The 24,554-nt window shown below is 41.4% G+C and overlaps 2 protein-coding genes across 6 annotated transcripts in view; one reads left to right on the top strand and one right to left on the bottom strand.

Annotated features, from left to right (window-relative positions):
- Positions 1–7,695: 7,695 nt before the first annotated feature.
- Positions 7,696–24,546, bottom strand: ranbp3b (RAN binding protein 3b). 5 transcript variants are annotated; one of them, XM_088327103.1, is made up of 17 exons: positions 24,420–24,546; positions 16,980–17,035; positions 16,680–16,719; positions 16,528–16,605; positions 16,375–16,446; positions 15,687–15,755; positions 14,606–14,698; positions 14,421–14,524; positions 14,212–14,325; positions 13,423–13,523; positions 13,264–13,339; positions 13,069–13,159; positions 12,248–12,375; positions 12,046–12,166; positions 11,810–11,952; positions 10,288–10,474; positions 7,696–8,852 (listed from the first exon to the last, which is right to left on the bottom strand). In XM_088327103.1, exons 1-17 carry the CDS (start codon positions 24,439–24,441, stop codon positions 8,803–8,805), a joined length of 1,545 nt encoding a protein of 514 aa, XP_088183229.1. In that variant the 5' UTR covers positions 24,442–24,546; the 3' UTR covers positions 7,696–8,802. The 5 variants fall into 5 exon arrangements, with proteins under 5 accessions (XP_088183229.1, XP_088183239.1, XP_088183258.1 ...); XM_088327113.1 differs by having other exon boundaries at positions 15,687–15,752; positions 24,420–24,537; XM_088327132.1 differs by lacking the exon at positions 14,606–14,698.
- Positions 23,694–24,554, top strand: part of ccl25a (chemokine (C-C motif) ligand 25a) — a 30,747-nt gene continuing 29,886 nt past the window's right edge. The window contains exon 1 of the mRNA XM_088327182.1: positions 23,694–24,017. The gene's annotated coding sequence lies outside the window, so the exon portion shown is untranslated. The remainder of the gene's footprint in view (positions 24,018–24,554) is intronic.

The following is a 24,554-nucleotide window of genomic DNA, read 5'->3' as shown; positions in this document are numbered from 1 at the left end:
TGGTTGGCACGCTACTTTAAAAAAAGTAATTAGTTATAGATACCACTTCTTCCGAAAAGTGAATGAATTAGTAACTGAAATACTCTATAGTAAGAGAAAGAAGTCACCAGGGAACGTAACTATTTCCTTTACTTTACTTTATAAGGAAGTTGTATGTAAAAGAATCAACCAGTTTACGGTCAGAGTGTGACACCAACATACCACGTTTTGGCAACAGTTCACTCAGAACACTTTAAAATGGAAGCTCATTAAACTATGTATGGTCACTGTTGAGATACTTTATGATGAAAACCCACTGATAAAACTGTAAATAAACAAAAACGCCAGCAAACCACATATAGCAATTTAGTAAGCGATAGGGGTGGTCGGACCTCTGCACACAGCGCAAGGCACTCCCTTCTGTCTCCCACTCAGTGCAGATTGCGCTAAAAGTAAATACAATATCCTTATCATTTGCAGTATTTTGTGATATTTTTAGAAAATAACTTTGCTAGAACCTTAATTGAAAGCATTATTTAGGACAAAAAGACGGTCAAAAGGAGCCTCAACACTCAGTAACGGAGAGCGGGAGAAAAATTTCAAGTGGAATATTTTTATATGATTGTCCACTAACTTGCTGCTAAGGGTGCCCCCCAAACCTAAAAACCTTGTCAAAGGCTGAAAAAAAATTGAAAATGGTGCGGTTTGACAACTCTCCTTATGTCATGATCAGGTACACCACCTCCCCCCAGAGTGCACCAAACAGGTTTAGAACAGAATACACCTTTCCCAATCTCCACACACCTGTCCCTGATAATCCAAAGACTGCTAGGACAGCACACTGCGTCGGGTCATATACAATTCCATGCCTCTTCTATCTTCGGTCTTCTGTTATCATGTCAGGTTTGTTTTTTGTTTCTGGTTTGGACACTTATCGAGTGGTTTTGTTGTTGAGATATGTTTTTGTCAATAAATATCATTTTTTGTTGATCATACCGCTTCGGTTCTGGCTTCCCTGCATTTGGGTCTTCCTGCGCAAAACCTAAATGAATGACCAAGCCACAAAAGTACACCGCAGTAAGCTTATACATCCCTGTCCCAGCCACGAAAACAAAGTGTTGGCCACTTCTGTACCCTGCCGCGGAGGCGAGTGAAGGCTCCCTTGGCTCCTTCTGGTCTCTGCCCTGGCAGCGAACTAGTTCCTGTTCTGTGGGCAAGAAGGTCACTCAACAACTTCTGGTCCCTATTTGTGTGGGGAAGGACAAGGACACTCAACCACCCATGTCCCAGGGGCGAGAAAGTCTCCGTCCCCGCGATTTGGATATGAGTCCTCGACCGCTTCTAGCCCTGTATCAGTAGGAATTGACCAAGACCCTCAGCTGTCCCCTGTTACGGAAAAGGATTGTCTGATTTTATTGGTCTGCCTGGAATCTGAATGTTTGAGGTGGAAGTAATGTCAAAACTGGACACACATGTGCCCAATCTCCACACACCTGTCCCTATTTACCCTAAGACTTTATATTGACTAGACAGCACACTGTGTTGGTTCATTTCCATGTCACTTCCTTACGGTCTTGTTAACATGTCAGGTTTGCTTTTTGCTTCTGGTATGAACACTTAGGGAGTTGTTTTGAGACCTGATTTGTTTTTGTTTGTTGTTCCTTTTTTGTCAATAAATACGGCTTTTTTTTGTTTTTTTGGGCCACACCTGCCTGAGCTCTGGCTTCTCTGCACTAGGGTCCATCCCCGCAAAACGTGACACCGCAGCTTGTATTCTTCCTTGTGCTCATAGCACTCATTTTCGGTTCCATTACACAATACAGCAACTACAAGCGCTCAAATATTGCAAAGTGTCCCTAAAAAATAAAAACCGAAACTTTCGGATATATATGTTATAAGTGACAATTCTTTATACATTTTGGTTTTACAATCAAAAAAATGTTAAGATCAGTACAATACTTTAAACGCCACAACACCTTTTTGGTGTTTCACAATTTGAAAGATTGGTCTAGCAGCTAACGTGTTACCAAACTGTTTAATTTGTTAATTCCCATTAACTGGGGAGGTCACATTAAATTCAAACAAATGGATTCTTGAAAACTGCACTTTTCTGGAGCTTCTTGCCCAGACAGATAGATAAGGGGGGGGGGGGGTCTTCTTTTTTTTTTTTTTTTACTCCTTTTAAGGAAGCAAGTGACTCAACGCTGAACCATCAGTTAGTCTTTATGGGGCCGATCAAGTTCTTGTTTTTATCATTTTATTTTACTCGAGCTTTCACGCAGCACCTGATGTTAAAACCCGAGCCTGCTCGGGAGTAGTACTGACTTGTGCACAAATTCCAAGTCCTCCTTACAGCGGCCCCATAAATCCTCTTGTAACTTTAAAAAAAGGTTTGTTTTCTAAGTAAGAGTACTTCAACTTACAGGAGCCTTGTCTGAGGTGATGTTGATGCTCTACTGAATCCAACAAGCCACAGTTGAGTGCACAACAGAGTAAAAGTGGGGCTGCTGATAATTGGTTGCAATTTGTACGCAATTCAAACAGTTGTGCAGGTTCAGACATTGCACACTCGCCCTCCATATTAGGCGCTTGTTAGTGTGACACGATGACGCACGCCTGAATAACAGCCAAGATTTTTTTTTCTATATGCAAAACATTCAGGAGCTACAAATACAAACAGACTTTAATGTTGCAATGACTCCCACCTAGTGGTAAACACTGTAATAGGCTCAAGTTGTGGATTTAATTTTTCTCACCTGGACTCGGTGTGATGAACTGTTCATGGTTCACGGATACCTTACCTGCCAGGGTCGTGTGGGCACCACTTCTGGTGGGTCTTTGGGCAAGTGCAACCTGGCGGCGCCCATCCCTTCCCAGGCCAGTTTTTTTGGGGTAGGGGTTTGCTCCTCCACATTAAACGGATAGGACTGGTTTCCGTGGTTGTCGTTGGCTAGTTTTGACACAAATGTTAGCTAAAATTTTGAAAACAGCCAAGATTAAAAATTGTATTTCGCCTATATTGTACGTACACAATATAGACGAAATAAAAGGGGGGAAATGCACAAAAGTCACTGGAAAAACTTGAAACTCGGTCAGGATGATACCATTATTGAAAGTGGGGGAGCACAGAAATTTAAATTTGGGAACGAAATGGAAAATGCTTGGAAAACCAAATCAGCATAACCGAAAAACATAGCTAAAAAAGATCAATGATATGAAATATTTATTCCAATTACCCAAAAAAACAAATAATAGGTTTGATGGGCTTTAAACATGAGCGCTGGTTTGGTTATCGCATCGGTGGATACCAGATCACAAGGTAAACACGAACACACACTTACATAAAACTTTCAACACAACTGCCAGAAATTATATCCCGCAGATACTCGCATATAAACGAGCCTACATTCCATATAAATTCTATATGGAATGTAGGCTGCTAGAATGTAGGTAGCTGCTCAACCAGGTGGTTTTATATTATAAAGTGACCTGGTCAGTTTTAAAATAACCACATACATACGAAAAGTACAAGAAAAAGTGTATCTGTGGAAGTATATTTTTGGGCTCGTCTAATCTTGAGAGCTCGCAAACAAACGTCTAACCGAGACACTCCATATCCATCTTTTCTCCAGGCAATTCATGTTTTGATCCTCGCATGTTTGGCCTTATGTGCAAATTCCATTAATGTATCCTTACTGGTTTTCATTGACACTAAATTTTCTTGCTCTTTCCACACGTATCGTTTCTTCTGCTGCATTAGAATGAAGTCGGCAATATAGGGCTTTTTTATCTCCAGGCAAAGTATCTTTCAACAGAATTTACAATAAAAATTATAAAATTTAGCACACTTTTGGTGTAATTTCTGTGCCTATATCCCTATTGGTTTCCTTGTTCCTTTATAACCCACGCACCTTCCTCACAGCCCACGGCTCCCTAGTGGTGACACACGACCAAATATGAGCACATAAGCCACAGGAGCAACCAAACACAAGCCTTGCATGAAATCCAGGAAAGGCACAATCACGTTATTCATATGCATCTGTGCTTGGGCAGAGAGCATGATTTAATCCTTTATGCTTTGCCAGGTAAACGAGACAATTATTTTGATCTAACATTTTTTTAGGTGATCATATAATATTGGTGGAGACACAACTAAAATCGTTTGATACTGGTGGTGACATGTCAGCATCATCCATGCGAAAAATAAGCCCTTGGCTCTAAAGGATAAATCCTGTCGGACAAAAAGTGCAACTGATAGTGAAACTTCTGAGATCTAAATGCAGGACACAAACAAGTTAATTCTACTAAAACACTTTGAGTTAAGTGTCTGGTTATGATGAACAATTTTAAAACAAAGACATTGTTCTTACTGAAGTTTCTTTTTATTTTTCCTAGCTGAAACTGAATACGCAATCATATTAAGACGATTTCAGTGCCAAAAATGCAGTGCATCCATAACTAAAAGTCAAGAACTAGGGTGCAACAGAACGTCATCTGGACGTTTGCCTTCTACTCAGTTATAGCCCAAATACACAGCCGAAAACATCCAAGGTCAGTTTTGGGAAAAATATATGGGGCTATTCTAACATGGCAAGATCAAAGCTAAATCTGCTGTGGCATTTGAAGACGCCTCCCAGATTTCCGTTGCTTTATTTTTTGACTGTTGTAAGTTTTCCTGTTGTAAGTTTCCTGGGACTATGCATTTACGTACATAATGCGTGGCGCTATAACAGCAGAATTATTGATACACACTGCTCGCCCGATCTAGAGTTTCTGGCGGTATCGTGTAGACCATTCTATATACCGCGAGAGCTAACTGTGCTCATTGTGATAGCTGTTTACATTCCTCCGGATGCTAACGCTAGCACAGCGCTAAACCTCCTGCTCGCTGCCATCAACAAACAACAGCTTGCACACCCCGACGGAGCTTTCATTATCGCTGGCGACTTTAATAAGGCATGTTTAAGGACTGTTCTTCCAAAATTCTTTCAACATGTGAACTGTGCAACAAGGGGTGAAAAAACTTTGGACCGCGTTTACAGCAACATCAAAAACGCATACAAAGCTTCCCCCCTCCCCCACCTAGTAAATTCCGATCACCTATGCCTATCCCTTACCCCCTCATACACCCCCATCCGAAGGAAAACAAAACCTGTAACGAGGACAATACAAACGTGGCCTGAGGGAGCCCTCTCCAAGCTGCAGGACTGTTTTGATCAAACTTGCTGCGAGGTATTTGAACACCATGACCTCCAGAAATTCACTGACACTGTTTTATCCTACATCCGTTACTGCACGGATGAAGTCACAGTATATAAAAAAATCAAAAACTACCCACATCAAAAACCCTGGTTGTCCAGCGAGGTGTGCACCCTCCTCAAACACCGCAACACCGCCTTTAGGTCTGGAGACAAGGCTCTTTACGGGGTGGCCAGGGCTGACCTGAAGAGAGGCATCAAGAAAGCAAAAGCAGCCTACACAAGGAGGATCGAGCACCTCTTCGCTGGAAATGACCCGAGGAGGATGTGGCAGGGCCTTCAACACATCACCAACTTCAGAGGCCACAACCTGGCAACTGTTGAGGCTGAGGCTTCACTAGCTGAGGACCTTAATCAGTTCTTCGCTCGCTTTGAAGCTGGAAGGCCACAAACAGCCACATCACACCCACCAACAACCAGCAGCAACTCCCTCACATTTCAGGAGCACGAAGTTAGGCGTGCGCTGAATACCATAAACCCCAGGAAGGCAACTGGCCCGGAAGGAGTACCAGGTAGGGTACTCAGGGACTGTTCCGATCCGCTGGCTGGGGTCTTCACCACCATCTTCAACCGGTCCCTATCACAGGCGACCGTCCCACCTTGCCTCAAAACCTCCACCATCATTCCCATCCCCAAAAAGTCAGCAGTGGAAAGCCTCAACGACTACAGGCCTGTAGATCTTACGCCTGTGGTCATGAAGTGCTTCGAGAGGTTAGTGTCCCGGCACATCAAAAACTCCCTGCCCCTTACACTGGACCCCCACCAGTTTGCCTACAGGGCAAACCGCTCCACTGACGACGCCATAAACACAGCACTTCACACCGTGCTGAAACACCTGGACCACCGGGGGAGCTACGTCAGAATGCTCTTTCTGGACTTCAGCTCAGCCTTCAACACCATTATCCCGGAGATCCTGGTGGAGAAACTTGCACACCTAGGACTCTCTCCCTCCATCTGCCACTGGATAATGGACTTCCTCTCCAATCGCCCCCAGTCGGTGAAACTCGGTACCCACGTCTCTCCCACCCTAACACTGAACACTGGCTCCCCCCAAGGTTGTGCACTGAACCCCCTGCTTTTCACCCTCTACAGCTCCGACTGCTCAACGACCCACCCCACAAACACTATAATTAAGTTCGCTGACGATACCACCTTGATCGGCCTCATCTCTGAAGGGGACGAGGCGGCATACAGGGATGAGGTGGAGTCACTTTCAACGTGGTGTTCGGAAAACCACCTCATACTGAACACCACAAAAACAAAAGAACTGATTCTGGATTTCAGAAGGAATGGCAGGAATCCAGCACCACTCACCATAATAGGAGACTGTGTAGAGAGAGTCCACTCTTTCAAATTTCTGGGTGTGCACATCTCCGACGACCTCTCCTGGTCTGCAAACACCAGAGCGGTGGTAGGGAAGGCCCAGCAGCAACTGCACTTCCTGAGATTGCTCAGGAAAAATAATCTAAAACAGCAGCTGCAGGTGTCCTTTTACAAAGCCACAGTAGAGAGCATCCTAACATACTGCATCACGGTGTGGTATGCTGGGTGCACAGCGGCAGACAGGAAAAAGCTCCAGAGGATCATCAAAACAGCCCAGAGAATCGTCAGCTGCTCTCTGCCCAGTCTGGAGGACATTGCCTGCTCTCGCTACCTCAGCAGAGCAGAAAACATCATCAAGGACTTTTCTCACCCCGGCCACCACCTCTTCGACCTGCTGCCTTCCGGCAAACGCTACAGGTCACACAAAGCAAAAACAAACAGACTTAGAGACAGTTTCTTCCCCACAGCCATTACCACCCTAAACAGACACCGCACAAAAAACTGAAAACTGTTGCAAAAAACTACCTCACACGAATGCAAAATGGTACTCACGTACATGCTGTCTGCAATATGTTTGTTCGCTGCTCAAAACAGACACCGCACAAAAAAAAACTGAAAACTCGTGCCAACACTACCTCATACGAATATAATGGTACTCATGTCTATGTTCTTGCACATGTCGACTGCACTATGTTTACTGCTCACCTTGCACAATGTCTGACCATTTCCTTTTTCTGTACTATGATGTCTATGTTTGCACCAATGCGTATGCTGACTATTTTTTTGCACTATGACTTTGCACCAAATGCAATATTGCACAACCCTTACGATACCAACGGTATCACGACAACACTGTATGTAACATCCCACATGCCGACATTTCTTGTGTAAATACCATGTAAATTATAACTTTAGCCTTATCCCCCTTGTTTTATAACCTTATCTTCTCTGTTCCTTTATCTTCTTGGCTCATACCTCACTGTGAATGTGCAAAACTGGAGTGTCATGCCCAATTTCGTTGTCACAATATGTTAACCCATTTTATAACAATGACAATAAAGGTATATTCTATTCTATTCTTCTATTCTAAAGATTTTCATTATGAAATTAATCAAATCACATTTGGAATGCAACATTTATGGCAGAGGTTTATTAGATAAAGGAAGAGGGATGGAGTGGGAGGAGGTGATAAGGGGAGAACGGTGCGCCATAAATGATGTATGTTAAGAAATGGACATGACATTTGAAAAAGAAAAAAAAAGTGGGTAGAGTACAGTTATTACACCAATGATTCCAAACATTTCATTCCATATCTTTTTTGAATGTAAATAAAAATATTAACAATAACGCCCTGGGATGTTTAAAGAAATACAAATGATAACGTGGGATGATTGACAGTTGAATTCGTCAAAAAGTACAACAACAAAAAAGACAGGGAAATAGGAGAATTCTTCTGCCCTTCAAAGTCGTCACATGAACAGAAAGCTGCATGGTTTCAGTCCTTTATTCACTAGAATATAGATCGATAGGAAATCAAAGGAATCTGCTATTAATGACAATTTGAGTGGACACTCGTTGATTTGTTACCAATATCACAAATGTTGCTTCAAGATGACGACGCCGCCTGCCAATCCTCCCCAAAATAAATTACAGTTGCCAAAACCGCACTGATCAAGTGGAGGGGGGTTGAAGTAAGTGTTGGTAAAAGGCTTGACGCCTAGGAGCTGATGGGATAAAGCTGGTCCAAGTCGCGCTTCAGGATTTTGGCATCACGTGAGTGAGGGAAGGAGTGGGCGGCGGCTGTACAGTGACGTAGAAAGGTCCCGAAGTAGAAACTGCAGTCTTAACGTGTGCCATACTTTAAAATGTAGAGGAAAAAACACCCTTTACGCTCATCAATATGATGAGCAAAAAAGTCCCAAACCAAAGTCTCTATTTTTGCTAGTGGGAGAAAAGGGGAAATGTAGAAGAGCAGAAACTCCGAGACAACAACAGGAGGAGGAAAGGACTCCATTGATGACGCAGGGCGGCTGGTAGGGCGAGAGAACATCTGACAATGGGGCGATGCATGGGGGAAGCAGGGGGTGATTGGAAGGGTTATTTCCTGGAGCTAGATTTCTAATATCCAAAAGTTATTGGTCTGGAGCGACCACGTTGGTCAATTGGGGTGTCCGTGGAGATGCCAGCAGAAAAAAAATGCCTTCAAAGTAACATCTGTAAGAGACGCCTCAAAGGGCTGTCGCTATGTACTCCCCGAAGCCTGGTTCTCTCCTCCCTCTGTATTGGTGGCAGCTGAGAAAAATGGATGCACTGTTAAAGCAAATCCTAAATTCATATACATCAAAATGTGCGGAAATAGAGAAGTTTTTTTGCATTTATACATCATTGGTATATTCCAAACATTTTCTAATATAATGCAATTTGGAGACACCACGCCTTGTCTTTATCATTCTGAGCTGTGACATGAAATGAAATGATCTGCATTTATATAGCGCTTTTCAAGTCAATGACTTCCCAAAGCGCTTTACATTGTGCTTCACATTTCCCAATAGCGGCCGTGATCTGTGCAGCCATGTAAGGCGCTAACCTGCTTATTGGGGGTTCAGTGTCTTACCCAAGGACACTTCGACAAGTAACACGGACAAGCCGGGATTCGAACTGGAATCCCTTAATCCTAAAACGATCGCTCTACCTCCTGAGCTACTGCCGCCCCCGACGTGACGTCATTGAAGGAACCCCAGCACTCTACCCAGCCAGCCCTTGGCTATATTGTTCATGTGCTAATTAGTAGAAGAGGTTACAAGTGATTTGAACAAAAATGTGGTATTTTTGTTAAGAATGCCTGATGCGTCGCAGGTGAAAGAATTAATGTTACAACAAAAGGTGAGTATCAAAAAAGTGGCTAACTGGCAATAGAAAAAATAAAAACACATGGGGAGCCACCAAATGGGGCTAACCGGGAACAATCAACAAAAGGCGGCTGTGGCCTCGGTGAAAAACGCAGGGCTGGCCGACCAAAAAACACGCAGTGAGCAGCCAAGCGAACCGGGAATTAATGGGGAAAAAAACAGCACCGGCTACAGGGACAAACAAAAACTCGGTTGGGAATTTAAAAAAAACAAAAACAAAGAACACTGCAAAACTGGCGCTAACACCAGGCTAGCCAATCAAAAAGCACGGCAGGCTAACAGGAAGCCGGCAACGACTATAAATGCAAAGCCAGTCAGGAATAAACCAAAGGACACGGCAAAACCAGCACTAATACCAGGCTACTTGACCAAAGAACACACAGTGGGGAGCTAACAAGCGCCAACCTGAGCAAAAAAAAAAAACGGGAAAGCCCTCAGCCTCGCCGACGCTAACTAGGAGCTAGCCGGACAAAATTATACCAATGGCGACACACGTGTTGTAAAAGACTAACGAAAAGCCACTATCCCCTAGCTTCAAGCAGAAATGAGCGATATGCATTTGTTGCTCACTACAATCGTCTTTTTCGGAGCTGCCTTACACGCGTTAATGAGATTCGCCATTTTGTGTCGTCACAGTTCAGATCAGTCAATTTTGATAGAACTCAGGCGCAGGCAATCTTTTTCAGCGTATTTGCAAAATTGTCGGGAGGAACACTACATGTTCTGTGCCAAATTGATTAAAAAAAAATCAGTTGGGCAACACTATTAGAGAGGGGAGGAGCACATTATTGCAAACTGACAAAAGTGGTCTCACTGACTCGAGGCAGAGGTGGAGGCTGAGGCAGAGGCGCCTTCCTCGTCGCTGTCGTCCTCGTTGGACTGTGGCACCTCAGCCACAGGGATGCTTGTTGCGGGGGCTTCTGGCTCCTGCTCTGCCCGGCTCTTTAGGGCTAAAATTCGGTGATGCAAGGCTGCAGCCAGTTGACCCACATCCTTTGAACTACCCTGAGACAAAAAACAGGGGGATTATCAATATACCGTATTTTCACGACTATAAGGCATACCTAGAAAAAAAATGAAAACCACGATTAGAGCTACCATTGCGCTCTTTTATACTTACAGTATAATTTAGTGCAACGATTGATTAGTCGATAATGATTTGAGATTTTGGTAAGACCGCCAAAACCTAACCACTAGTGATGCAGATGACATACAAAAAGGTATTATATTTTTGTCATTATCACACTATGCCAGGAATTAATGTTCGAGAAAGGAGAAAACAGAAAGTTGTTCTGAAAGAAAAGGCTTGATGCATTTAGTTATATCTTTCAGGACAACTTTATTTTCTTTATTTTTAAAATTTTGTTCTGGCAACATGAGTAAAAATAGTGTGATGATGAGATTAAATCGAATGCCTTTTTGTATATCAGCTCACCGCCACGACTATGTTTTAATTCCTGTTGCAGTCAATGTTTTACGATTTTGAGCAGCGTTTTTTTTTTTTCAATTGTTGGATGTTTCTTCAGTGATGTTTTATTAAACATTATGATGAAATCCCTGCGGAAATATGAGGGGCATACTCATTTTTGTGACATACTGTACAGTAGCAGTGGGTAGCACGGCGGAGCAGTGGTTAGCGCGTGTGCTACACAGTTCTGAGGTCATGAGATCGAACCTCCTGCGTGGAGTTTGGATGTTCGTGCTTGCGTGGGTTTCCTCCCACATTCCGAAAACATGTATGTCAGGTTAATTGGCCTGTCCAAATTGTCCCTCAGTGTGAATGAGCCCCGCGACTGGCTGGCAACCAGTTCTGGGTGTCCCCTGCCCACTGCCCAAAGATAGCTGGGATGGGCTCCAGTACCCCCGCTACCCTACTGAGGATAAGCGGTGCAGATAATGGATGGATGGATGTACAGTAGTATGTAGTAAATCCTTGCTTGTGTGGTAACACACAAAGACAATTACTGCATGCATTCCAATCTTGTCCACCTAATTTTGAGGTATTTCAGGCGCACTTTCAAATTACTGGCCAAAGCGGGGTTTTTAGTTGTAATGTAATTACCACTTAAGATATAAAGTGTCCTTTTAGAACCATTAGTGTAAATCACTTGAAAAGTTTAAATTGGGAGGAAGTGCCTCCTCTAGTGGACCTCAGTCGATACTTGGGGCCAAAATATCCAGGATTTTCGTTTGCATTTACTTAAATTTCTTATTACAAAATACGTATTTACAATATTGCTGCAACTTGTCTATAGCTCAGAGGAATCTCTGTATTAATCTGTACGTGGAATTTTCTGGAATGACTTAAATGACACAATGCAACCATTTGGTAGAACATACCGATATTAGGAAGACCTTGACCCCCTGGTCCTCCGTGTCTGTGGCAGTGACCCGCACACTCTTGTCGCTTGCTTTGTCCACCTGCATCTGATGCCAAAGTTTCGTGTTCAGGATCAGTCGAAGGCTTCCCTGGGTCCTCATAACTGGTAGGGGTGTTGGTCAATTTTCAGTCATCAAATGCCATCAACGACACCTCAGAAATGTGAAGGTAACATGCTGATTTTAATCTAGTTTACCTAAACGTGACTGTAGCGTTCCATCATCCGTCGATGCCATGTCATTGAGCCTCAGTAGTCCTCTCCCTCGCTCTATCCAAGACTGTGCAGTCTTCTCGAAGACGTACAACTTGCACTGCATCTAAATTTTGAGATAAAGAAAACTCATAAGCTAATCATCTCTGTTGGTTGACTGCTAAAATGCCCAATTGCTCCATTGTACCTGTAAAACATTGCTTTCCGATTCCTCCCCGGTTTTCACATCCACTTTCTCTAAGATGCACTTCTTGGCTGTTGCTTTGGTGTAGGCAGCGGCAGACTCCTCCAAAGACTCGGATACGCTGTTCAATACTGAAAGGAGTGCACGTTGTCAAGTGTTTAGCTTATCATCGATGTCGTCAGCTTGAACAGCCACTTCAAACCACTTTAGGGTGACACTTAAGTTAAAAGCAAGGGATGTCTTTTTTCTGGATCTTGCCTGTCAAAGATACCTTTAATCGACCATTGCCAAAATATAGATACTTTATTATCCCATCTTTTGTGGTTTCTGGAGCCACTTGCAAACACTTCTGTGTCAACTTTCTACAGCTCTGTATCTGGTATCCAGTTTTGGAATAAATGTCTGCGGAGTTTTGAATCATCTTTTGGGGGAAGGAGAAATGGAAAATGTGCAGGACTGCAGCTCTCTGAGGACAAACTCGCCTGCCCCCCAGTGTATTTGATTTCAACCGGTTTAAATCATTGTGTGTTCATTTTCCCATTGCTTCAACTTCTATTGACACAAAGAAAAAAAGTACCTAGGTCAGTCTATTTATTGAAACCACTATGGATGTTGGACTTGGGGTCAGCTGTCTGGGACCGTTATACAAAGCACCATTACGAAAATTAAAGATTGGTTTCTGGATGGCAGGAAGTTCTCCAAGGACTTGCCAGTAAATTGAACTCCCCCACAAGGGACAAGAATGCATCTCTGTTTCTGAAATGTATTTTTGCAGTGTCGGAAAACATAAATTTCCACATATGAACATGAAGGGGGACAATTACCCTTCTCTGGGGTGGCCTCCTGTGACGAGGGCTTTGAAGACTCTGGAACCTCTTTAGTATCTTCATTGGCGGCTTCACCCTTGGGAGGACTCTAGGAAAAGACCCCAAAAAATCAATTCAGGCACATGAGAACTTTTTCCTAGTTACAAAATTTTCCAACATGGCTGAGTATACGTACAAGCCTTCCGCACTTACCAAAACTCGCTCAGACATGTTCTGCCCAAACACAAATTTTGGTCCACTGTCTGCATTGTTTGTAGCATTACTAGAACTAAAACAAAATGGATTACATTTGTACAATTGTAAAAATTATGACAATGAGAAATCATAATCAAGACATTATTTTCACATTACCTTGGGGTAGATATGTACTGCAAAAAATAATTGGTTTCCCCTGGTTGACAGTCACCTGTAAGGCTATCACTTGACTTTTCTTCTGTACTGTTCTGGTCCAGCTGGAAAGACCAGATGGGGCAATAAATGAATGAACAAGAACAATTCAATTATTACATAAATGAAAAGGTTTTCACAACCATACTTTTAAATAATTAGGAAGACTGATGGATGTATGAGCAAAGTAAAAAAAGGTTGCAGACACAATAAAACGACAAGTAAACAGGAGTCAGTAAATATTGTTTTTCCATGGTCAGCTTTCCCCGCCCACCTAGGATTCTGCATCCCTTAAATTTGGTGTGTGAATGTATGTTCAAAATATTATACTTGCTGATGCCATCTTTTAGCTGAAGTCATCATTGCAACTCATTTAGCTGCGCGTGCAAGTAGGTGAAATTTCTGCATTCAAACAAACTTTTTTTTCTGGTTGGGGTTTGAAAAAGTCCTTTTCTTTCCTTCACCATTTTCAATCTACATTTAAAGACACCTCAAACTATGCACCCCACCTTTAACAGGGCCAGTCTATATATGATAAAAGGAATTTTACAAATTAACTTAGCGGGCTGTATTGGGTAGCACATTTTGAGATTGTCACCCACTTGGAACAGTTACCAAGCATGTGCCTACTACTGCATTATGTTGAAATATGTGGCGTTTCCCAAAGAATTATCTTAAACATTTAGAAAGTAGAATATTTTGGTGTACAAAACTTAACGAGAAATGTGTGTTGTTGCAGGTCACTAAACTCACCTTTGCTCTGTCTTTGATATTCTGACCAAATACAAAAGAATTCGCTAAATCGCCATCTTTCTCGTCTCCTCCTTCATCTTTGACGTTGCTCGGACCATCTTGGTTTTTATGTTTCTGAAATAAGCATTCAGGGTGAAGGGTGTAGTTATCGAGACTTCACAGCAGGGATCTGGAAAGTAAAACATTCTCAGGATGCACATGCAGAGTACCTGTGACGTGGTGGCCGAGTGCTCGGTGTTGTTCAGAAAAAGGGACTGCGTGCCTGAAGGGTCATCTGATGATTTATTCACGCCGTTTGTTCCACATGTGGAGTCTGAACAGATAATAAAGGTTTACAAAATATCAAACAAATTAGATTGAATTGCGGCAATATGATTTCCAATACAGTACATACTAGATTCTGTGTGTGATTTAGAGGGTGGTGCTTGAAGAACCGCAGGTCGGAGAACGCTGCGTTGCTGTTCTTTTGGTTTCTGACTTGGGACACCTGAAACCGCAAATACCCTAACTTAACTCAGAAGAGGTCTTTCAATGACAAACGTTTATTTCTAAGAGTAAAATTGCAAAGGCAGACTTCTAGTTAGGGTAATGTTTTTGTGGAAGTTCTATAGTGAAGCTTTACACCTGTGTCAGAGAATTGGTCAGCAGAGAAGTGGTACAAAAGTAGAATCACAGGTCCTGATTAAAGAATTATTATGTAGCCTATTTGGTGTACTTTCTTTAATTGTGCCCCCTTTTCTCATTGACCCACCAAGTTGCCAGCTATGTAAAGCAGTTTTAAGACTAATCCTGTTTTTCCACAAGAGGAAAAAGGCCCATTGCATACCAAGGTATGTGGCTAAAAACAGGTCACTAAACTCACCTTTGCTCTGTCTGATATTCTGACCAAATACAAAAGAATTCGCTAGATCGCCACCTTTCCTTTTATATACGAGCCACTAAAGCTACAAGCCGTAGCGTTTGTTTTTGTGGCCACTTGTGCGCTTGACTGCTTAATTGAGCGTTTACACCAGGTTGTAGAGGACACACACACACTCGTCTTGCAAACTTTGTCTCGCCTTTATTGGCTGGCGGTTAAAACCTGCTTCTGATTGGCAGGCGCTGTTAAATCACGAAACGTGACGACTGTTGTTGGACAAACACTCCATCACTCAAATAATAAACTGGAACAATGAATCTTAGCCCTACCGCACTACATCACATCGCGATATCGATTTGATTTCGGTTAATCGTGCAGCCCTAGTTCAAACCATGTTACGGTAAACACAAAATCATAAGACATTTAATGTTAAAACTAACAAAACTATTGGGTTTTAGAAAATGATTACGTTCCAAAATCCTGGACCAAAGGTTGGTGATACTGTGTTACATCACCTTTCGTTTTTTAAACAACATTTAATAACAATTCGGGAATTGAGGATAACAATTAAAACTTTCTAGGTGGCATTTGTGGCTTACGGTAACATAGCACAAACCTGAACTGGGTGCTTGCCCGTGAATGAGCGTAGGCGGTTTTAGTCTGAACCCGACTGGCTTCTCTTCTGCTGGCGCCAAAAAGTAGGTAAAGAGACAGAAAAGTGGACATACATTGAGATGTGTTTTCATTGGAATAAGGCCAATATTCAGGACATTTAGAAAATTGTACTCAATTTAAACAAAACTGTGTCAGTGATCAGACAGAAACTACGATTGAGAAAATGTATAATTTAATTACTAGTATTTATATGCCCAAGTTTTATACTATCATGAGCGTTTCATTCAATTGTCTACACTCATTCAATTGTCTACATCTGGTCATTGTGACAGGTTTAAACTTCCTCATTTACCAATCTGCTCACAATTATGCATGTTTCAGTGGCTATGGCTATGACGTAGAGCTTGTGATACTTGCAGGTTCCACCAGACTTTCACTCTCCTCAAACAGTTACCGGTACTCAAAAGGCACCTGAGCGGCAATGCAAACAATATTACCCTTTAGATGCGCGAAATCGAACTTTTAGAAAAACATTTTACATTTAGCTTTAGTTAGACTATGTAAACACAAAGAAAAGGTTACGAAATGTAATTATCATAACTAGGGAAAAGTCACAACAAGCATGGTCTCATTCACCAGGATGTTTTAAAAAGTCATCCCATTAAAAAACAAAACAACAAAAACCATACCTGGTTCAGAGTCAGAGTTCTCAGTAGGAGACTGACAGAAACTGGGAGGCATGAATACATTGTTCTTGGGAACTGTTAATAAAATGTAAGAAAGCTTCAGCATACAAATTAACTCTGCACTCTACTATTAAACAGGAACCAAGTAGTTGTTACCAGAGTGTAGCGGCGGGAATGATGACGTCCTCTCCCTTTTAACTGGAGGGAAGTAGTTTGTGTCGTCTTTATCTGAATCTTCAATTGAAGAGTAGTTACATTTTTGCCAGTGCTAATAAAAAAAACCAGCTGCTTTAGAATTTGTATTTTACCTTCACCACCATCCTCTGGACTTGAGCCCTCTGCAGATCGCTGTAAGAAGCATGTGCAAGTTGAAAGAACCGCAAGACAGCAATGGGGATTTTATTCTTAAAAAATAACATTAGACCTCGTTAAAAATAGCCTTCAGCATGTCAAGTGAAAATTTAATACACAGACCATCTGGGGCAAAGTTAAGTAGGAGTGAAATATGAGCCTGAGAATTTCTGTTCTGAGCCCCGTTTAAAGTTTAGCTTGTGATGAGTTGTTTTTTGGAACAATAAAAGAGCCTCATTATGTTTGAGAGCACTCACCTTCTGAGTTTTATCTTTTTGGAAAACAAACACAGGGGGCGCTATGGCAGGCTTGTCTGTGAGGGGAAAAATAACAAAAGAAAGATTTATAATTTACCTTGTCGCTGTCGTTGCTCACATGTAGCATTAACCTACACAATAAGATTGCATTTACAATTGATTGACCCAATGGCATGTCTGCAGAAGTTAAATACAGAATTTTCATGACCCCAGGGCACACCGTGTTAAAAGGCGCAGTCTCCCTAGCTGGTACTCTTTCAGAACGATGATAAATTCCAGTTTTCGCGATGCCACCAGTCAGGGAAATATGCCACACATCATTGGAAAGCTTAAACCCTTCTTAAATTCAATACACAATGAATGTTTTAAAATATACTCATCACAAAAAAATTAAAATCAGTCTGAAATGAGCAATCCGAAAAATGTAAAGCTGGTGTAACTCATCCAAAAGTGCTGCCGAGATTCTACTCATGACACCATACCCCGCAAGTATGGTGTGTTTACATTCAACAGAGAGTCAAGTGAATCCAACTGGAAAACATTTACTCCAAAACACACAATAATGCCGATAAATAAATAAATAAAAAATAAGCATAAAATCTTTCCTGCATCATTTCACAATCCTTGTTGTAATCTCTTCGTTTGGCTCCATAACTCTCCTTTAAAGATAAACTGACTCGTAAGTAATTTCCGATATAGCCGTTCGCCTCTGAACTTTGTATTGACACCACTCTTTGCCAATTGCATGTTTTTTTTTTCATAGTCCTTAGCCTGTGGCATGTGTATGAGGGTCTGTATTGAAAAAAAAAAATCATGACCATTGCTTAAAAAGTCTTTGACCAATAGTGACCTATTCAAATGAAGATTGCCACATCAATTGGCAAATGAAATTCCCAACGTAATTTTACACAAATTTAAGAGGTACAGTGAAATCAGAGCTATAAACAGGGATCAGAATGGAGATTTTCATTTTCAGCTGAAATAGCCAGTGTCCAGGAATAAACCCCCCCCGACACCCCCCCCTCCCCCCAAAACCTGTGTTTTAGGCAATTTACTTGTCCAAAACCATGCTTATATTTATCATTTAAGTAACATTTTTAGAAGATTAAAATAATTTGCCCACATAACTGATTTTTTTGTAAATACTGCAAGATAAGTTCAAATGCAGTTCAGTCCCTGCAGCTTGTGCGACAATGCGGTCAATTTTTCTAACGGCCGCCAGGGTGCGCCAGAGCAATAAAGGAAAGAGTGAGACAGTCGGATTTTGAATTTGTTTGCTACGCAAGAGAAAAAGTGAAAAAGTCGGAATGCCTTTGGGGTTCAAAAACAGCGTAAATCCGCGGATCCGCGGAAAATTCTGATCCCTGTATAAATAAATAAGTAAATGCAACCCGTGATCCATTTTTACGTGTGATTATCACACTCAAGTGTGCAGTCATGAACCGAATTCTGGAAAGAGAAGTTAAACATATAGTCAAGTTAAATAAATTGATATAGCCCTTAATCACAAAAATGTCTCAACGGACTGCACAGGATTACAGTTACACAATTCCCTGATCTTAAACCAACATGCAGGCAAGGAACAACTCAAAACCTCAGCGTGAGGAAAAAGAGAAACCTTGAGAAGGGACCTCACAAGTGGTATCCCCCTTTCAGGATGACCAGGGTGAATCTCTAAGATTATTGTTAAACATAATGATAATCCGAATTTTTTGTTTGACACAATGGCGAAACTTACCAGAAACATACAACTCTCACAATGTCTAAAATATATCCAAAGTACAATACACGAATGCAAATTTTTTAGGGCTGTAAACTGGTCGGCTCCAAATGGCCGCTTTTGGAAACGCCTAGACCTACCATTAGAAAAATATGTAAAATACAATATTTAGCTTTTCAGATTGTGATCACAATTGACAACATACTAGGTAAGGCTTCAATCTATTGTCTGGTGCGTTTTCCAGCTAAGATGCAAATGCTACGCTCATCTGCAAACATTTGACTGCAAAAAAAAATTAAAAAAAAATCATGCGAGAATAAAAAACGTATTTCTCTGTGTTCCAACTCAGATTATTCGGTGTTAGTTGCAGTTGCAGTCATTATTTCAGTTTGGGACAAAACTTCAGAGTGTTTCGTTTCAAACAAGACCAAAACCAGATTCTCTAACAGGTTCAAGAGCTGTATTCAATTTACTTTGGGCATGTTTTGAATTGGGATTTTAGGCTAATTTTTCAGAAACGGTAAGGGTTTAACACAAAGATAGAGCCCAACTGATCATTGGGCGCAGGTGCCCTCTGCTGCGGCCACCTTACAAAAACGCAGATAAGCATACAGTGCGTGTATTTAAAAATACAGTGGGAGCAAAACGGAGTTCGGCTGTGGTTCATTTAAGTATTGATTACAAAGTACGGTAATGTCTTACTTTTGTTGCTTTTGTTTATTTCAGAGTAATTCTTTAACGGAAACGTAAGGTAAGGGAGGGGAGAGGTGGAAAAGCTTGTCTGAGACTGTTTGAAAAATGAATAAGCTTTAGCTGCGGCTAACAGTAGCTCCTATTGAAGGTGTTTTTACCGCTTGTTATTTGTTTATTAAATTGGCGATCAGACCCAATCAGAGACTGTGTGCATCTTTGAATACATGTAGGGGCATTACAGTACTGATCGTTTTAATTGTCATTATAATAATAATAATAATAATAATAATATGACCAGGCATAAGCGTCATTGTGAGAAGAGAGCACTACAGAGTGAGGTGAGTCGAAAATTACTTGTTAATTAGATAAGACATGCCACCCAATTTAATTAACTAAGACATAAGTACATCTATTTGTTGCATACAGTCCAAAGTTGTCCCAACACATTAACAGTCTTTTAGCCCCAAATGGTCACAACTAAATCCACATCACTTTTAAGAAAGCACTGCTATTATGATTACATAATTGCATAATGGGGTCATTAGGGAAATTACTGCTATGTTGAATTAATTTTGAGATGAGAGGCGACAATAATTTGACTTATCTTGTTAGCCTATGAGATATTTCATAGAAGCATAGATTTTGATTAAAATAATCATTTCTGTCTTCCTTCAGCTGGCTGCCCAGCGATGACACAATTGAATAAAAACTAAAGTGGCAATTGTATTAGACCAAAACATTTGGTTCCACCAGCATGGTACAATTTTCCTTTATAAATTGCAGCGTTACGGCATTTTAAGCCAGCCGTTTGCTCTTTTGATGAGAGGTCCAACTCTTTCTCAAAATATGTTCCTGATCTCAGCACTAGTGGAGAAGCTCCCCCAAACAGGATAAACACATACACCACCGGGTCCAAATTATTTACCCCAAAGATCATGAATAGGAAAAAGACCCGTACAGTTTGTTGAACATATGGCGTATAAGAAAACGACAGAAAAATATTGACACTACCAGCTCACAAATTAATAAAAGGGTTGCATTTTCCGATGATGACCTGATAAGACACAAACTTTTGAAACGGGGTTGAAAGTGCATTAACCTCAGTGTTTGTGTGTTATAACTGTAATCGTCAAAGAGGTGTAATGTAGGAGCGGAGCCCCCAGAGTGAATTTTTCTGGCATATGTCGACTCATTTATTGGGGGTTTACTCCAAACCACGCTCAACATAAATAGGAGTCAGTAATGACAAAGAGACAGCTAAAAGTTTACTCATTATGCAGCATCTTCGATCAAGAATGATGGCGCCGGAAAGATTTGCATGTGAATACTTTAAATTTGTTGTAGCAACACAATGATAATAATTACTTAGATCCTATTATAATGCAATGACTTAATTTATTGCACTTTGCAAAACTCCAGAGCAACAAAAAAAAAATCCTTGACATCCATTTGTTTTATTAGCCAGCACTAAGAATATTTTGTGGCCGATTGGGACAGGGGTGTACAATTTTTTTAGAAAGTGGCCCAGATTTGGTAGGATGAAATTTGTGAGGAACAACTATTAACCCTGGCATTCTTTGAATAGTGTTGAATAAATTCATCAGTTCCCTCAGTTATTTCGGATTTTTGTAAAAGAATACTTAAATTCCCATTTGTCCTTAAAGCGGCGGCCATTACTGTCAACTTTCCTTTTTTATTTACAGTCGACATTTTAGAAATGGGGTGGGGTTAAAAAAGGGGCTAGAGCCATCATCTAGTGAAATGGTTAGAAATGGTTTAATTTTACTGCTTGATGCAGACCGAATATTATTAATTTTATAACAGGGGATGCGGGCCAGTAAAAATTTGATCTCAGGTCGTGACTGGCCCCCGAGCTGGACTTTGTACGTGCCTGTTTTAGGAGCATTACAGAGCTGCCAACATATTAAAACTAACTTGTAAAACAATTTATTTTCTCCCAAGGCAAACAAAGACATTTTAGAGTATGGTTCGGGCCTGGGCGAGAAAAACATAATAATAATTATGGTCATGTACATTTTTCCCCCAAAAATGATCAAAATGTTCGATAAAAGTCGCTAACTTAAACTGTAATTATACCACATGAAAACCAGAGAAATCGCGAGCGTTGGTACAATGGAAACGCAAGTTCCAGACCAACATTCAGGCGATGAAGAAGGTAATGAGGAACTACGGATCATTTCGCGGGAATTGTGGTGGATCAACTCACAGAGTGAAAACGAAAAAACTACAACAGTTATAATAAATGCTAAAGAGATGAAGGACATACCTTTCAACCTGAACGGTTTTGCCATACAAAGTACGTTTTTATGCATTTTAAGACGAGTACGACATACAAGGAAATCTGTACGGAAAAACGCAAAATGGTCAATGATGGGTACCATCCGGTATACACCGACTATCACGAAATGGCAAATCAATCTAGCCAAAGGAGTTCGCCGCAGAAGCCTCTATCTTTATATCGTTTTTTTGGTTGCAAACGAAGCGAGTGGTTTGATTCTACTGTGCGCATGCGATTGCCGTCTGGGGATTTCCCATTATGCATCATTCCGGGAAAGAAAAATATGGTCTACGATTATTTTGTACGGGAAAATATGACAGGTTGTACGGGCATGGAGCCGTGGTGGTTGACAGGTATGGAACGATAACACCAAGCATACCCATTCAAAGAATGCTGAAAGAGTTATAGACAAGGAAATCCTCACCAACCCCCATCTTCAGTTGTTTGGAGGTATTTTGGGTACTTAGTCTGATAAAAAAAAAATAAAAAAATAAATAAATAAAAAAACAGAGCACTTCAAAATTTCCGGACAATATGTGCCAATGAACACAGGCAACACGACAAACTTCTTCCACCATTTAAAACAGTATTGCCCGCCAGAATACGCTGAAGGAAAAACAACTGAGTCCCAATAGAGTGCTAACAGAGGTTCAACAATCCTGGGCCAGTGAGTGTTAAGCTCAAGCAGCAACGAACGGTGCACAAGGTGCTACCTGTGATAATTATCAATATCAAATTATAAGAAATGCTTTATTGTGGTAACAACTAGTACGGTTACACTCATACCTATTATGACAACCAAGATGCAACAAAAGAGCCATAGGACACTTTGCACTCCCATTTAGCAAATCCACACACTTCCGCTTCTGTCAGCATTTGGTGTCACTGTCACAATTTTTGAATGGCAGATTAGAGTTATCCTCAGGCCAAATGTCTGCTAGCTCGTAACATATCAAGGTCATATGAACAGTGAAACATTGCATCACTAAGATCACTGCTTTTAATATCATTTGTATTTATTTCAGGTATTTGGCGGTATTCAGGGGTTTGAATAACAAAAAAAGCGAATGGCTGAGGAATTAAATGCTTATAGAAAACTAACCACAGCAGAGCTACATGTAACGTTTTGTTGATATCTAACAACATTGAGCCATACTGTAGTTTGTTGCGTTTTTTTTGAGTGAATGTGTAAAATTATTTTTTTTAGAGGACTTTTTATTGCCAATCGAAATGCTCACTCCAAATTGTTGAAATAATCCTAAAAAATAGTGTGGATACCTGATAATGTACGATGATTTCATCGTTTGTATTTTAATAAACATCCGTTTAGTGTACAGTTAGCTATAAAGAGTTATCCAGGGACAGCAACTCCAGTTATCAATGGCCGGGTTTCCTCCTCCAAAACTGATTATTCAAATGACCAACTAATCTGCAAGCTATGCAAGATCATAGTAAACACCTCTGTTATTTAAACTGACCGTGTTGAAGTAGAGAAACCTCACAAACAAGCAGGACTGCAGCCCCAGAAAAACAGATTTCTTCATCCCTGGAGTCTGATTTTATAATCACATCTTCCTCTCGATTATCATAATAGAGCGGACCTTAGGAGGATCCAAAACAATACTTTTATAATAGAAACTGCATTAGCTGGAGTTAACGACATCATTTGACAAATTTTACACATTTGATTTTTAGTTACATGACCGCTACGTTTGTGGTGTGAATACTGTACTCGGGAAAGGATATAGTACATTCTAGTTATTCTGACATTTATTTTTAAATGCAGATAACGATATGTATATCAATAAATGTAAGCAATGTCGTATCGTGTGTGTATAAAATAAAGCGACAGACAACGCACACACATCCATAACACAAATCGACGGCTATTGTTAGCGCCAGCACGTTCTCGTATTACGACATTGCGTGTGGAATCGTGTACGTGAGATCCGCGTAATAACATTACACAAAAACACCAGAAAGTTGTCATTTTAATCAACTGGCTAACGCACGAGTGTCTTAAACAGAAACTATCCAGTAAATAGACTATGCCTTCCGGTCGTACGGTGGTAGAAGGCGCGGGAGAAGTCGAGCCACGCTGGGGATGTTACGGGTCTTCAACCGCCGATGGCAACGCTTGGCACCGCATGCTAAACATAAAATAATCCCGCACTCGAGCATTGGATCATGAAGATCGATAAGAAGGAAACGGCACCATTTACCGCCTACTCGCACGTCTAGCAAAGCCCGCAGCCGACCGCTAACAACACGGGAGAGAGAGAAGTGGGGGGCGAGAAAGGGCTTGACAAGTATCTGCTGCCCATCTGTGAGTCCAGTTTAATGCTTTCAGTCATTGTTAGCAACATGATTTATTTGAAAATTATGTCCTTTTTACAATTACGTTTCCTCAAAAGGTAATCAACCTATTCACGATGCGCACTGCTATGAGCCCAATTGCGACCCGTTAGCATTCGAGGGCGTTCCGAAGCTTTCCAGAAATTAGTCGCATCCTTAGCCATTAGCTGCATTAGCTTGTTTGCTAACTGTGTAGCCTAGGAAACGCCGGGAAGCACTCGCACGACTCCGAGGGGCGAAGAACGAGTCCTCCAGCGACTTCTTCTCGTCCATAAAAGATGCGCAAACGCCACTAACAGCGACGTTTAAAACGCAGCCGTGAATGTTTATTAGAGGTCCCCGTCGCCCCGCTTTACAGTGCTAAGCGACTCACCTTCGTTCGCCAAGTCCGCCATTTTACTTAGACGCTCACACACCCACAAGCCACCGCGCAGATAAGACAATCACAGGCCGGGAGAGGGAGCGCTTGCTCACCCGGACTCTGTTGACGAGCTCCTGCGTTTCGCCT

The sequence above is a fragment of the Urocampus carinirostris genome, chromosome 1 (assembly GCF_059441175.1).
Source record: "Urocampus carinirostris isolate Australia breed hairy pipefish chromosome 1, RoL_Ucar_1.0, whole genome shotgun sequence".
NCBI classification, from domain to species: Eukaryota; Metazoa; Chordata; class Actinopteri; order Syngnathiformes; family Syngnathidae; genus Urocampus; species Urocampus carinirostris.
The sequence above is the reverse complement of the archived record's forward strand: the minus strand, read 5'-3'. Positions and strand labels throughout refer to the sequence as shown.